The sequence below is a fragment of the Metopolophium dirhodum genome, chromosome 4 (genome assembly GCF_019925205.1).
Source record: "Metopolophium dirhodum isolate CAU chromosome 4, ASM1992520v1, whole genome shotgun sequence".
Taxonomy (NCBI): domain Eukaryota; kingdom Metazoa; phylum Arthropoda; class Insecta; order Hemiptera; family Aphididae; genus Metopolophium; species Metopolophium dirhodum.
Genome location: NC_083563.1, coordinates 21,447,167 through 21,460,354, shown reverse-complemented (window position 1 = coordinate 21,460,354; position 13,188 = coordinate 21,447,167). Strand labels below are relative to the sequence as shown.

Here is a 13,188-nt window from a genome sequence, read left to right as displayed (position 1 = left end):
AAAAACACAATGGATAATATTATTTGGGTAATATTTAAAGCTTGAATTTGTCATTTAATCTTATCAATGTTTATCTGTAACAATTAGAGTAGACCTCATAAAATGTATAATAAAATATTTATTTGTAAATTTTTTTTTTTTTGGTTTCTGGATATCTAATCAATTGTTTATGTTTCACCACTATTAATGTACCTGTTTATGAACCACTTGCTTTATTTTGTGTAATTGTACCTATTGACTATTGGGTATTTTAGATGGTATAACTAATAGGTAAGTATACATCTGTTATATAGCACTACTATATATGTCAAACAATAGATTAGGTCATCCGTTAGGGTACCCGTTAAGTTAGCTTAGGTCTACACTTATCCAACTCCTCCCCCCCCAGACCCCGAAGGGGTCTCCCCTCTCCCACCTAGGTGGACTATTTTCTGCCCCAGGGGGTTTGGGGGCCGAGCCCCCAACCGAGAGGTCCGTAGGACCTCGAGTTCGACGACCGGAGCCGGCAGGCGTAGGGAGCAATCACATGTTTTTATTTGCAAAAAATGCAAAAAAAGTTTGTCCTGGCCAAGGTTCAAACCGCTGATCCATTGATTACTTTCGCTTCAAAGTTACCACTGCGCAACAGTTCAATACAAAAATTGTTACACAAAATGGGTATTTAAGGATTATAGTATAAACAGAAAACTAAAATTAGCTATAACTTCAAAAGTAAGTACGAGCGCAAAATTCTGATTTCACCATCATTTTTTTCGTCAAAAATATGACTAAGTTCCCCCAAAAAATGACCAAAAAAAGGGGTGTCCCGTAAAGTTCCTCATATTATTTATATATACTAACAATGGTATTTAGTCATCTTAATAAGAGGTGCTGATTTAATTTTTTTCTCTGTGTTTTGAGTGTAATTTAAAATATTTTTAATTTTTTATATGATAGAAAAATTGCATTTTAATAGAACTAATTATTAGGTATACATACGCGATTGAAAAGTTTCAGGAGATGGATATACTTTTCTAGGAGATTCAGATAAATTTCTCTTTTTGTTTTTTTCTGCTCTCGCCAAATTATTAGGAGAAAGTACAAAATGTTTATTTCTTCTATAAGGTGACACATTTTTCACCATGCAGAAATTATCATCAACTGTAAACGGAAATATAATTAAAATTTTTTTTTGTGAAACAATTTGGACAACTATAATGAAATTATTCAAGTAACTAATATTCTACAAGTATATTACATAATTCCCCCAAAAACATGATTAGAATAAAATAGTATTATATATATAATATATTATAGGTAGGTACATACTAGATTCAAAAACTGGAGTTTTTGATGGTGATTTGACTAATGTCCGTATATTTTTTGATAGAGTAATGAGCATATCATCAACACAAGCTGTAAAAAAATATGAGTCATTAGAAATGAATATAGAGAACATAAAATTAATAAAACATATTAATAAATCATTGAAAACTTACATTTCTTAGACAGAGAATTAATGTTATTTGTACTGGAATTATTATCACCTACAATAAAGATTTTTATCAATTTTGAAGTACAATACATTTTAGGTAGGTATAGTTATTATAATTATATATATTTACTTACCAGAATCATAAGCTGGTAATTCATAATTATTGTCATCGCTATCAGTTTCAATGTCTACAAAAATAAAACAAAAATAATACACATTTTATAAACATAAGTTAATAATTGTATAAAGTACTATTAATAATAAAATTTTTTTCCAATATTAATAAAAGATAATTGGGGGACGGAGTGGCCGAGCAGACTAAGGCGTTGGCTGCGACACAGTCGACCCGAGTTCGATTCCTCGGCCATGGGCGGCATTTTTCTTCGGACAAGTCACGGTGTCCGGAGAACAAGTGCCGCCATCCCCCACCCGGGCATGGCAGATACCTACGGGTGCCCACTTGAAAATCTGCCAAAATCAACACACACGTGTTTACCAACCAACAGTATCCTGCCCTACAAATAAACAAACAACTAATGGCCATAGTTGCCAAGCTTAATGACCAATATTAAAAAAAAAAAAAATTAATTATCAGAATATTTAATTTTTAATTAATATCGTAAAATAATTTTTGTGACAATTGTTGGGTTGTTGATGTATTTTCGGTAATAATATTCAAATACGGAAAACCACTGGTTTACTAAACCTAACCTTACCTAACCTAACAACAGCCGCCGTCTCAATTTATCTGGCAACGTCTGTACTTTGATCAGATTAACTTACATATAATTTATGAAAAGGCTTTCTAAAACAAATTTGGAAGATTTTTATGCATAAATTTAATCATATTGCTTTACAATAATGTGTTTGTTTTGGAAATTACATGATTAAGAAGGTCTGTTAGGTATTTTATCTTGAACCCTAATGTGCTTATCACTTAACCAAGTATAAAACAGTATGTTTTGTGAGAAAATATTTAGTTTGTTGAAATGCATTGCCCAGGGCAGTATATCAAAGATAATGGTATGCAACGGAGGGATGCCAGAGATATCTCAAATATATATATAGAAAAAATGGTATGGAAATCTTATGAAATAGTTTTAGACTTAGGATGTGGACCAGGTGATGTTACCTCAGATATTCTTTATCCTTTTTTAAAGAATAAAATCAATCAGTTGGTTAGTTTAAGTCGGTCAAAATATTATTTTTTACAAGTATTATGTATTTATATTATTATTTTATTTAGGTTGGTGTTGATAAATCAATAGAAATGGTAGAATTTGCAAAAAAATCTATGGATGCTCCAAGATGGATTTCAAAGTTCTGGATATAGAAAATGCCCATGACTCCTCTTTTTATTCGCACACATTTAACAAAATATTTTCATTTTTCTGCTTTCACTGGGTTCATAATAAAGTTGATTCCTTGCTGAATATGCACTTAATGTAGAAAAGTGGTGGAGAAATTCTGGTTAACTTCATGTTAATTAATCCATTGGTTGAATTGTATAAATGTATGGATACAGAATCGCAAATATATATTAAAGTAAGTATATTTATGTTATTTTTTTCTTTTAGGTTTTATTTCTATCAATAAAAATACTTTCCATTTTATAAATTTATATTAGGATAAATATTTATATGGAGATTTAGTATCTAGTAAAAAAAAAATCAAGTTACTTGATTCTATTAAAATTAGTTACTATTTACAATATTTATATAAAAATTTAAAATATACTGTTTTTGTTTTGTTATTACGTTTTAAATGTATTGTATATGATAATTAAAATGATGCCTTTAAAAATGCAATTTTACAATATCATACCTAATTATTATATATTTTCATTATTTGTTATAATAAACTTACAACACATTATATATAGGATATAAAGCGGATGTCACAAAATGTGTATTCACAAGATGAAATAAGAGACATTTTCACCAAGGCTGGATTTCGAATTATTAATTTAGAATCAAGTATCAAAAAATATACATTTCCAGACTTCCCATCACTTTTAAGTAATTATAATAATTAATAGTTACATTTTTTTTCTGGATAAAAAGTTTTTTACAACAATGGTTTTTAGTTATTTGCATTTGTTCACGCTTAAGAAGACGACACACCCACATGTGTTGTCTCCGTCTAACAAATTTTTAAAATAGCAAATTTTACACTTAGCAGAACACATGTAGCTGCGTTTAAAAATTCGGGTGAATTGACCTATTATCAAATTTAGAAGTAAGAATATTATCTATTGCAACCCCGTTGGGTTTTTTTTTTAATATTTTCATTTTAAAACAAGTTATGAGTATTTCAAAATGCATAGACAATATACAATTTTAAAATACTCATAACATGTTTTAAAATTAAACTAAATAAAAACCCCACGAGGTTCACCAGATAATATTCTTACTTCTAAATTGGATAATAGGTCAATTCACTCAATTTTTAAACTAACGGACCTACTCTTGTTCTGCTGAGCATAAAATTTGTAAGACGAAGACAACACATGCGGGTATGGGGTCCTCTTAATACCTTATTATTGGGGCTCTAATCTAAAATCTAATTTAATGCACTAAAAAACAATTGAATATGACAAATTAAATCTTCAAATATTTTTAATTTATCAAGAAAGCATTATCTTGTTCTAATGTTTTTGATTTCAAAATTGTATGAATAAATACAGTTTTTTCTTTATGCATTTCTTTACTTTATATTTTATATTATATTTTGCTGATGAAAATGTGTTTATGGACAGGTACCCCAACTCGACGTAACTGTATGGACCTAAGTTATAAGTCATTGTGTATATTTTAATACAATAAAAGCATAGTAAAAAAATAATTAATAGACTATATTAATATAGTACCTACTTAATTAATTTAATATACCTAACCATGCCTATATACATATAAAAATATTATAATAATATATTATTTATGTTTGAATTCATTAGAACAATGGCGTATCAGACGTCGCTCCCAAACCGGTCGACATCCATCTGCATAACTGCGAGTTGAAAACGTCTATATTTAAAAATTGTTATAGTATAATATTTATCTAATAAATTTATTTTCTTTAGCATTCCGCAAGAATGAGCGGTATGGTTTGAAAACTTACCAAAGTTATCTGGTGGATGGCTATTGTAATTCCCACTTCCAGGACTTTATCATACATACAGCCGACAGCCCGATGACTTACATTTTTGTGTATTCTGGTCTACCCTATGATGGCCGCGAAGTAACGATCACGTCACCGTTTATCAGATTGCCCAGTTTGAAAGAGTCTCCAACAATTTCATCGGATAGGTACGCCATAAACCGTGGCATAGCGCTGGGCCAGCATAATTTTGTCCGGATCAATATCTACAAAAATGACGTCCCAATTATTAGAAGCTAATAATATAGGTACTTAATATTTATTGTAATATAATATAATATTAAACTCATTATACCCGATTATTACGACTATTTTATTTAACTTTGGAATTAAGTATTATCATGATTTATATATTTGAATACAACTGAGTAATATTTTATTTTTTTAATATTAAAATATTCATATTTAGTTATTTAAAAAAGTACCTATATAACAATACCATGCGTGTCCGCAAAAACAGGGTACACAAAAAAGTTTAAGTTGTTGCGAATGCACAAAATACAAGAGTTAAAAAATTGGAACTTATAGGAACTTATGATCCAATAGTGTAAACTTTTGAAAAAGGACTTTGCGTAAAAAATTCACGTTTTTCCTTTGTTTTTCACGTTGCTTTTGAAAACTACTGGGAAAATTTTACTTTTGAACCCCCATAGTACCAACTAGATACACTTTCCTATCAGAAAAGTTACTGTTAAAGAAAATTCAAGCACTTTGACTGTCCTAAAAGGTGATGACAGACACAAAAATAAAATAAAAAAAAAAAACACACATCATTGTAAAGTCAATACATTCATCGCTTCCCTCAGAATCTAAAAAAAAAAATTGGAAGTGACTGCTGAACAGTAGGTTACAAATGGGTGACTGTTATGGATAGTGTTAAATTTGAAATTTGTGAAAAAAATTATTTACAGTCCTCCAGTTACTACCAGTTAATTCCTATTAATAAACATCGGTATCATACTAATCTTGATTTATTTTTTATTAAGTATAGGTAGTTTAATTTAAACATATAGCTAGGTATTAAAATATTTTTAATGAGTATCATAATTATTATTAGTAAATAATTCAGTAATTAATGAATTTAATTTTACATTGTTGTTGTAACGCTATCTCCTGAAATTAATTAAAAATATAATAAAATATTAAGGTCCTTCAAATGTTGATTTAAAATATTTATTAATAATTATATATAATAGTAATTATATTGTTCTTTTTAGAAGATTTCTTTTGACTTATGTATTACTTACCATCATTCACATTTTTATTAAGGTTTTTATTATTTGCATCCAAAACCAAAGTTTTTGTTACATGTTTCAATGCTTCTGCATCTTCAGTTTGGTTGTTAGTACTTGATATATTCCATTTTCCAAGTGATTTGTGTACTCCTTGAAAATTTGGTGCTATTTCAGTTTGTTCATATCTATTTAAATGATTGACCTTCCAAACTTGGGTGTTTGGTGAAAAAAATACAGCATTTGATGAGGATTGGATCAAAATATTTTCTTCTGAATTTGAATCATCACTACCTAATAAATGTGACAAAAAAAAAAAAAATGTAATTCAAGTTAAAATAATGGCCTTCATCCCTTAGAAAAAAACCAGATATTCTTGATATCTTTGTTGCAAAAATACCCAGCAGTTTATACTGTTCTGTAAATAATATTTTAGACCTAAACTCAGATCATTCCTCAGTACTACTCAATATTTCCGCAACCCCACTAACTCGTACTGAAGTACCTAGATTATTTTCTCCTCTAACTAACCGCTTACAATTTCAAAATATAATTAATTAACAAATAAATCTCAAAGTCAAACTAAAATCTAATCTCAATATAGACGAAGCAGTAAATAATCTAACCACACTCATACAGTCAGCTGCTTGGGCAGCTACCAAACTAGATAAACCTCCAAACACTTAATCCAATTCCCACCTAGTCCCAGAACAAATACAGAGCCTAATTGTTGAAAAACGTAGAGCCAGAGCTAGATATCAGTCATCTCGGCTTCCATCTCACAAATCAGCATATAATAAACTTGCCAACTCGTTGAAAAAGATTCTAGCCAAACTTAAAACAAATGAATTTGAAAAAAAATTACGATCATTATCTAGTACAGATGGTAGTCGTCTTTGGAGAGAGACCAAGCGAATTCTAAAATACAAACCTCCGTCGTGTCCACTAAAAAACACAGACAATACTTTAGCTATCACAGATAACGAAAAAGCCATAGTATTCCAATCTCATCTATCTGAAATTTTCCAACCACATAACGACATTATTAATCCACAACACTTAGAAAATGTTAAAACATATCTAAACTCTTCACTACCACATGCTCGCCCAGTAAAATACTTCACACCCAATGAAGTAAAAAACATGATAAATAAGTGCTCTCGTAAGAAATCTCCAGGTTTCGATTTGATAACAGCGGAAGTCGCTAGATGGTTACCAAAAAAGGCTATTGTGCTCCTAACATACATATATAACGCAATCATAACTCTCATATTTTCCACTAAGCTGGAAATTTTCACAAATAATTATGTTTGCCAAGCCAGAAAAACCTCCAGATATCCCGAACTCGTATAGACCTATTAGTCTCTTACCATACCTTTCTAAAATCTGTGAAAGACTAATTCTTAATAGACTATCTCCACTTTTACTTGAAAATAATATACTTCCTCCTGCACAATTTGGCTTTAGAGCTAAACATAGCACGACACATCAAGTCCACAGATTAGTAGACGCTATAAGCACATCCCTCGAAAATAAATGCTATTGCACTGCTGTCTTTTTAGACTATCCCAGGCCTTCGACCGAGTATGGCACCAGGGCCTTCTTTTCAAACTTCGCAAATTTTTACCCCCACCACTCTTTCTTTTAATTAAATCTTACCTTACTAATCGCCATTTTCAAATACGTTGCGGCTCATCAACTTCAGGTATAGCCCCAATTACCACCGGTGTACCCCAAGACGCTATTCTCTCCCCCTTACTCTTTAACATATTTGTTTCTGATCAGCCCTCAACTCCATATACCTCAATTGCTGATTATGCAGATGATAAAGTCATTTTTTCAATTCACAACGACCCAATCATAGCGTCTACTGATTTACAGTCTCATTTAAATCTACAATCTGAATGGTATGAAAAATGGCATGTAAAAGTTAATCATAACAAATCGGTTCATACGAATTTTACCCTTAGACACGGTCAATGTCCAAATATTTCAATTAACAACATACCTATCCCACCCCTCAATGCTGTTAAATATTTAGGATTAATTCTTGATCAAAGATTAACTTGGAACAAACATATAAAAGCTAAAAGACTAACCCTTAACGCTCAATCAAGATCGCTTAGAACACTGTTATCAAAAAACAAATTTACCAGCTTAAAAACTAAATTACTTGTATATAAAACTCTCCTAAAACCTATATGGACATATGGGTTACAGCTCTGGGGATCGGCCAAAAAATCCAATTTAAACAAAATCCAAGTCTTCCAGAATATTACTCTCAGAAAAATCACTAACGCACCCTTCTTTGTCTCTAATTTAACTCTCCACCAAGATCTAGGTATTCTACCTGTTACAGCTGAAGCGAAACTTTTTTACATACATTTCTTTGACAAACTTGAAAATCATCCCAACCCACTAATTAAAGAGCTACATACTCTCTCACTCCCCGGAAACCCTCAACGAAGACTTAAAAGAAAATGGTGTCGTGATCATTTAAATTAAATATCCCCCCCTTAATTACCCTAAACAAATCACTAAGTAACACTAATGGGTGGCTTCTTATTCAATTAAATCCATGTTTTTCTAACCCTTATCTTATGTGCTTATTGTACAAAACTGTATAGATTGTATATGTGCGTTTGTAAAATAAAAAAAAAAAAGTTAAAATAGAATTAATGCATTTAATTTTAATTTAATTGGTTATAATTATAGCATTTAAATACTATATATTATACCTTTATTGCTTATGATGCGTGCATTTCCCCACGTTGGATCACAATCTGAATCATCATTATCATCAGCAATATTATCATCATTATTATCACTCAGTGATTCGCGATTGTCAATATTGAATATAGATTCAACATCATGTTTTGATTTTGTTACTATAGGAATTAAACATTAAATTTGTATTTATATATTATACTTAAAACACTGACATTATTATTACAAAACAAAACTTTAATAGTACCTAATTTAAAAACTAACCTTTAGAGCAATAATCTTTATACATAGGTGGTGGAAAATGCATGTCAACTAATCCTGCAGATGAATTAAATGTTTTCTTTTTTTTTTTTTACCTCATCTTCTGTTGTAGTAGACAAGTCCGAATTTGTAGTTGCTCTTGAGAGTTTGGCTTGTGCTTCAGCTAATGTTGCTATAAAAAAACAATCATAAGTATGTATACAAATAATATGATACTATATATAACAATAATATATGCAATAATAATTAAAAGAATAGGTACCAGTTTTTTGTTCCCAAGATACGTGCTGGATAATAAAAAAAATCTGTTTTATTTGGCTTGTATCGGTTTTTAATTAACTTTTTTTATATTTTTTGATGATTTCGGCCAAGCACAAAGATCTTTTTTGACCCATTTATCAGGCACTGCTTCTATACTATTATCTTTAAGAAAATAGACAACTTCCCATCAACCCATCTGTTAATTAAAAATATTTAATTTTAAAAAAATATAACAAAATTAAATAAAAGTTAAATGTATGTATTTTTGATTTTAATATTGTATATTAAAACCACCATATTTATCTATAATTAAATCATGATAGTAAAATTATTAAACATATATAAGTAAACCATATAATTGTAAACTGTAAATACCTAGGTAGGTATCTTTAATTTGGGTCTATATACGTATTTAAGACATAATAAATGTACAAATAAATTTTAAAAAAGGTGGATAAGTGGATGTCGCTCTGCTGTACAGTAGGTTACAAGTGGGTCACTGTAATGGATGGTGTTAAATTTGAATTCAATGATATAATATCATTGTATAAGAAAAACGATTCTGAGCGAAAACGGTCAGTCAGCCTATGATTTTACCAAGTATATTTGATGATATTATTGTGAATAAAGTAATTTATATATAACCTATTTACTCGGATCCTTGTTTTAAATTTTCAATCTTTAGCCATAAAAGTTAAACATTTTATACATTTTTAACCACAAAATAATTAATAAATTATAAATTTGATAAATGTTGTCAAAATTTGAACTTTAAATGCTTATAAAAAAAAATTGTGCCTATGTATTTTTAATATTTTTCAACTGCTATTAGAACGATATATCAGCAGCCTTATATTAAATTTTCAAGCTTTTTTACCCAACAAATAAAAATGTATTGATATTTATAGAAAAAAAAACTAAAAAAATTGAAAACTGACAATGTCCGTAAACAGCTCCAAAAGAGTCAAAATATTTTCAACATTTTATGGTGTATAGAAAATGCTAATATGAACATTCAGTGAAATTTTCAAGTATCTACAGTCATTTGTTTTTTAATTACTATAAAATAAGAAAATTGTTACATGAGAAATCGAGTAAATATCAAATGTTGTAAAAATATAAATTTCAGGCGCTCATAAAAATTTAATTTAAGTTTCTTCTAGACATTTTTTTTTTGATAAAGGTAGACAAACTTATGAGTAATATTATATTACATTTTCAAATCTTAGATTTAAAAAGAAAAATTTTTATGAATTCTCATCAAAATAATTTGCTATTTTTCGTGATTTTTCCGTATTTTGTCAAAATTTGAACTTTAAATGCTTATAATTAAAAACTGTGAATAAGGATTTTTAATTTTTTTCATCTGCCTTTGAAACAATAACCTAGGAGCCTTCTATTAAATTTTCAAGCTTTTTTAATCAACAGATAAAATTTTATTGATATTTATAGAAAAAAAAACTAAAAAAATTGAAAACTGACAATGGCCGTAAACAACTCAAAAAGAGTCAAAATATTTTGTAAATTTTATGGTGTATAGAAAATGCTAATATAAACATTCAGTCAAAATTTCATGTCCCTACGGTCATTTGTTTTAGAGGTACACCAAAAACCAAAATCGATTTTCTCGAAAACAGATTTTGCGTAAAAATTCCCGTTTTTCCTTAATTTTTCTTTTGTTTTTCATGTCGCTTGTGAAAACTACTGTGAAATTTAACACACATCATTGTAGAATCAATACATTCATCGCTTCGCTCAGAATCTAAAATATGTACCCTGCAATACAGGGAAATAAATATATAATGAACATTTTTAGTTTAATTAAATCAAAGTAACAAATGAAAATACATTATAAATAAATACTTACTTATAATAATAAGTAAGTTTAATTTTAATTGTCTGATATTTATATTATGTATCTTTTTTTTTGTTTTTAAATTATAAAATATAAATTTGAACCAAAATATAATTTTACAAGGCAAGTTGATGATAATACTTTTATTTTTGTTCGTTTTTTATGAAAACATGATTAAACATTTAAATATTATATACCTACCTAGGTAGATAATAATATACTACTAAATTGATTAATTTTTCGGTCAACATTATTGTTGAGTAGTATTAGTATTATATTATATTAGATAGTCTATAATATCTATTTATGTATGATGCATTTGTATCAAAAATAGTATACTTTACTATATAAACAATTAACTATAGTATTCAAATGTATAATAATAATAAAATAGCTACCTATTATAATTAATGTATTGTATACTTAATACTTACGATATACTTACGATATAAATACAAAAGGCATGCAACAAAGCTCTGATGTATAGATACTGCTGGGCGCTAATGAAATTGATGAGCTGACATAAATCTAACAAAAAATCACAAAAAAATTAAAATTATTAGTAGTACCTACTTATTTGACCTGTAATAGATGTATATTGAATTACATTGAGAGTTTATACTTTATAGGTAGGTACCCATTTTTTTAACAGAATCAGTGAAAATGTTTATCAATATGTAGATAGTTACTACAGATGCCTATGGAAAAAGATGTATTAGAATTAATTTAAATGTATTCAACTACGAGGTGTATGTGTTATATCTCAGAAAACATTATTAGAGTTCGTTCATGTATTTTTTTTTTAAATCTCACCGAATTCATGATAGAACCACAGAATAGAATCTATTTTTTATAAAAATTCAGGACGATTTTCAAACATAAACTATATTATTTTTAAGTCAGGGCGGACTAGCCAGGACGTGTGCTAGTGTACAAAGTGTATGTAGATACTAGATATTATAGACATGTATTACGATTCTTGTACTACTTAAGTTAAAATATTAAACTATAAGGATTAGCCATTAGGTACCTATAAACAGTCCTCCAACAAAATATTTTAACGTAATATTTATGATTTATATTGAGTACTTCCAAGTTCCAACTTACCTAGATTGCTTCTTATTGCACAAAATTTAAAAAAAACACAGAAACCGAACGGTCAAGAGTCAACGGCAGTGTTGCCAAAACTCATACATGAAAAAAAGTAAATATTGTATGTAAATAAGCTAGAAAAAGCTATCTCATTTTTTCTTTCAATAAGCTAGAATAAGCTAAAAAAAAATTCTTTCCTATTTTTTTTTTGCCTTTTCATTTTTGAAACAGCTTCTCTTTATGTTGAATAATTTTTTATACGATAAATAGCTTCAATATATAAAATATACACATATTGAACATACCACCCAATTATAATATTTAAATAGGATACAATTATAAATTCCACTCTCACACTTCAGGCAATTATATGCAGTTTTTTTGTAATTAAAATAAAACATAATAGTAACCTTTCATAAAATAATAAGTACCTAACAGTTAAAAATAAAAACAATAATGAACATTGTTGTGGTAACAGTTTTTATTAACAGCACCATCATAAACTTAAACTAAAAATAATAACTACCTTTTATAAAATAATAAGTGCCCAACAGTTAAAAATAAAAAATAATAGTGAACTTTGTTGATTATATAAAAAAATAATATGACAGTAATATACAGTTGTACACTTTGTACGATGCATTCTTATGTTTTTGCCTGCTTCCGATTCCTGGAATTGTTTCTTGCATAATATTCCGAGGTGGTCACAAGACAAAATTGAGCAATGGACTGCGATAAATAATGCTAGAGCACCTTCTGCAGCTGCTGTCTTTAATGAGGTCTGTTGTACAAAAGCAGTCATTGATCGAGACGTTGAAAACGCTTTGGAGGCCTCTAGATGTTTTTTTGATTTTGAATGTTGCAAAAGGTCAAAACGTTTGGAATTTATTTCAGTCTTGCAAAATCGACATCTACACTTAGTGTCGTTTTCTTCAATTTTTAATAACCAGTCTTTAAATAAAGATTCAACTAACCACTCATCTCTAAATTTCTGTGGGTATTGAGTTTTACCCATACTTATAACGATGAAATAAAATATTTAATTAAATAAATAACAAACAGTACTACGCGGATAACTCAAACTAAAATTATTGTTCTATACTTCTATGACTCGAGATAGATAAACA

At 28.7% G+C, this 13,188-nt stretch overlaps 1 protein-coding gene and 1 pseudogene across 1 annotated transcript; one reads left to right on the top strand and one right to left on the bottom strand.

Moving 5' to 3' along the window:
• Positions 1-1,479: 1,479 nt before the first annotated feature.
• LOC132943194 (protein PFC0760c-like) lies at positions 1,480-12,138 on the bottom strand. Its single transcript, XM_061012059.1, has 9 exons — positions 12,077-12,138; positions 11,404-11,497; positions 9,116-9,310; positions 8,857-9,025; positions 8,604-8,753; positions 5,881-6,159; positions 4,595-4,839; positions 1,609-1,662; positions 1,480-1,526 (listed from the first exon to the last, which is right to left on the bottom strand). Exons 4-7 carry the CDS (start codon positions 8,897-8,899, stop codon positions 4,772-4,774), a joined length of 540 nt encoding a protein of 179 aa, XP_060868042.1. The 5' UTR covers positions 8,900-9,025; positions 9,116-9,310; positions 11,404-11,497; positions 12,077-12,138; the 3' UTR covers positions 1,480-1,526; positions 1,609-1,662; positions 4,595-4,771.
• On the top strand, positions 2,233-3,509 carry LOC132943193 (juvenile hormone acid O-methyltransferase-like; annotated as a pseudogene).
• Positions 12,139-13,188: the final 1,050 nt, after the last annotated feature.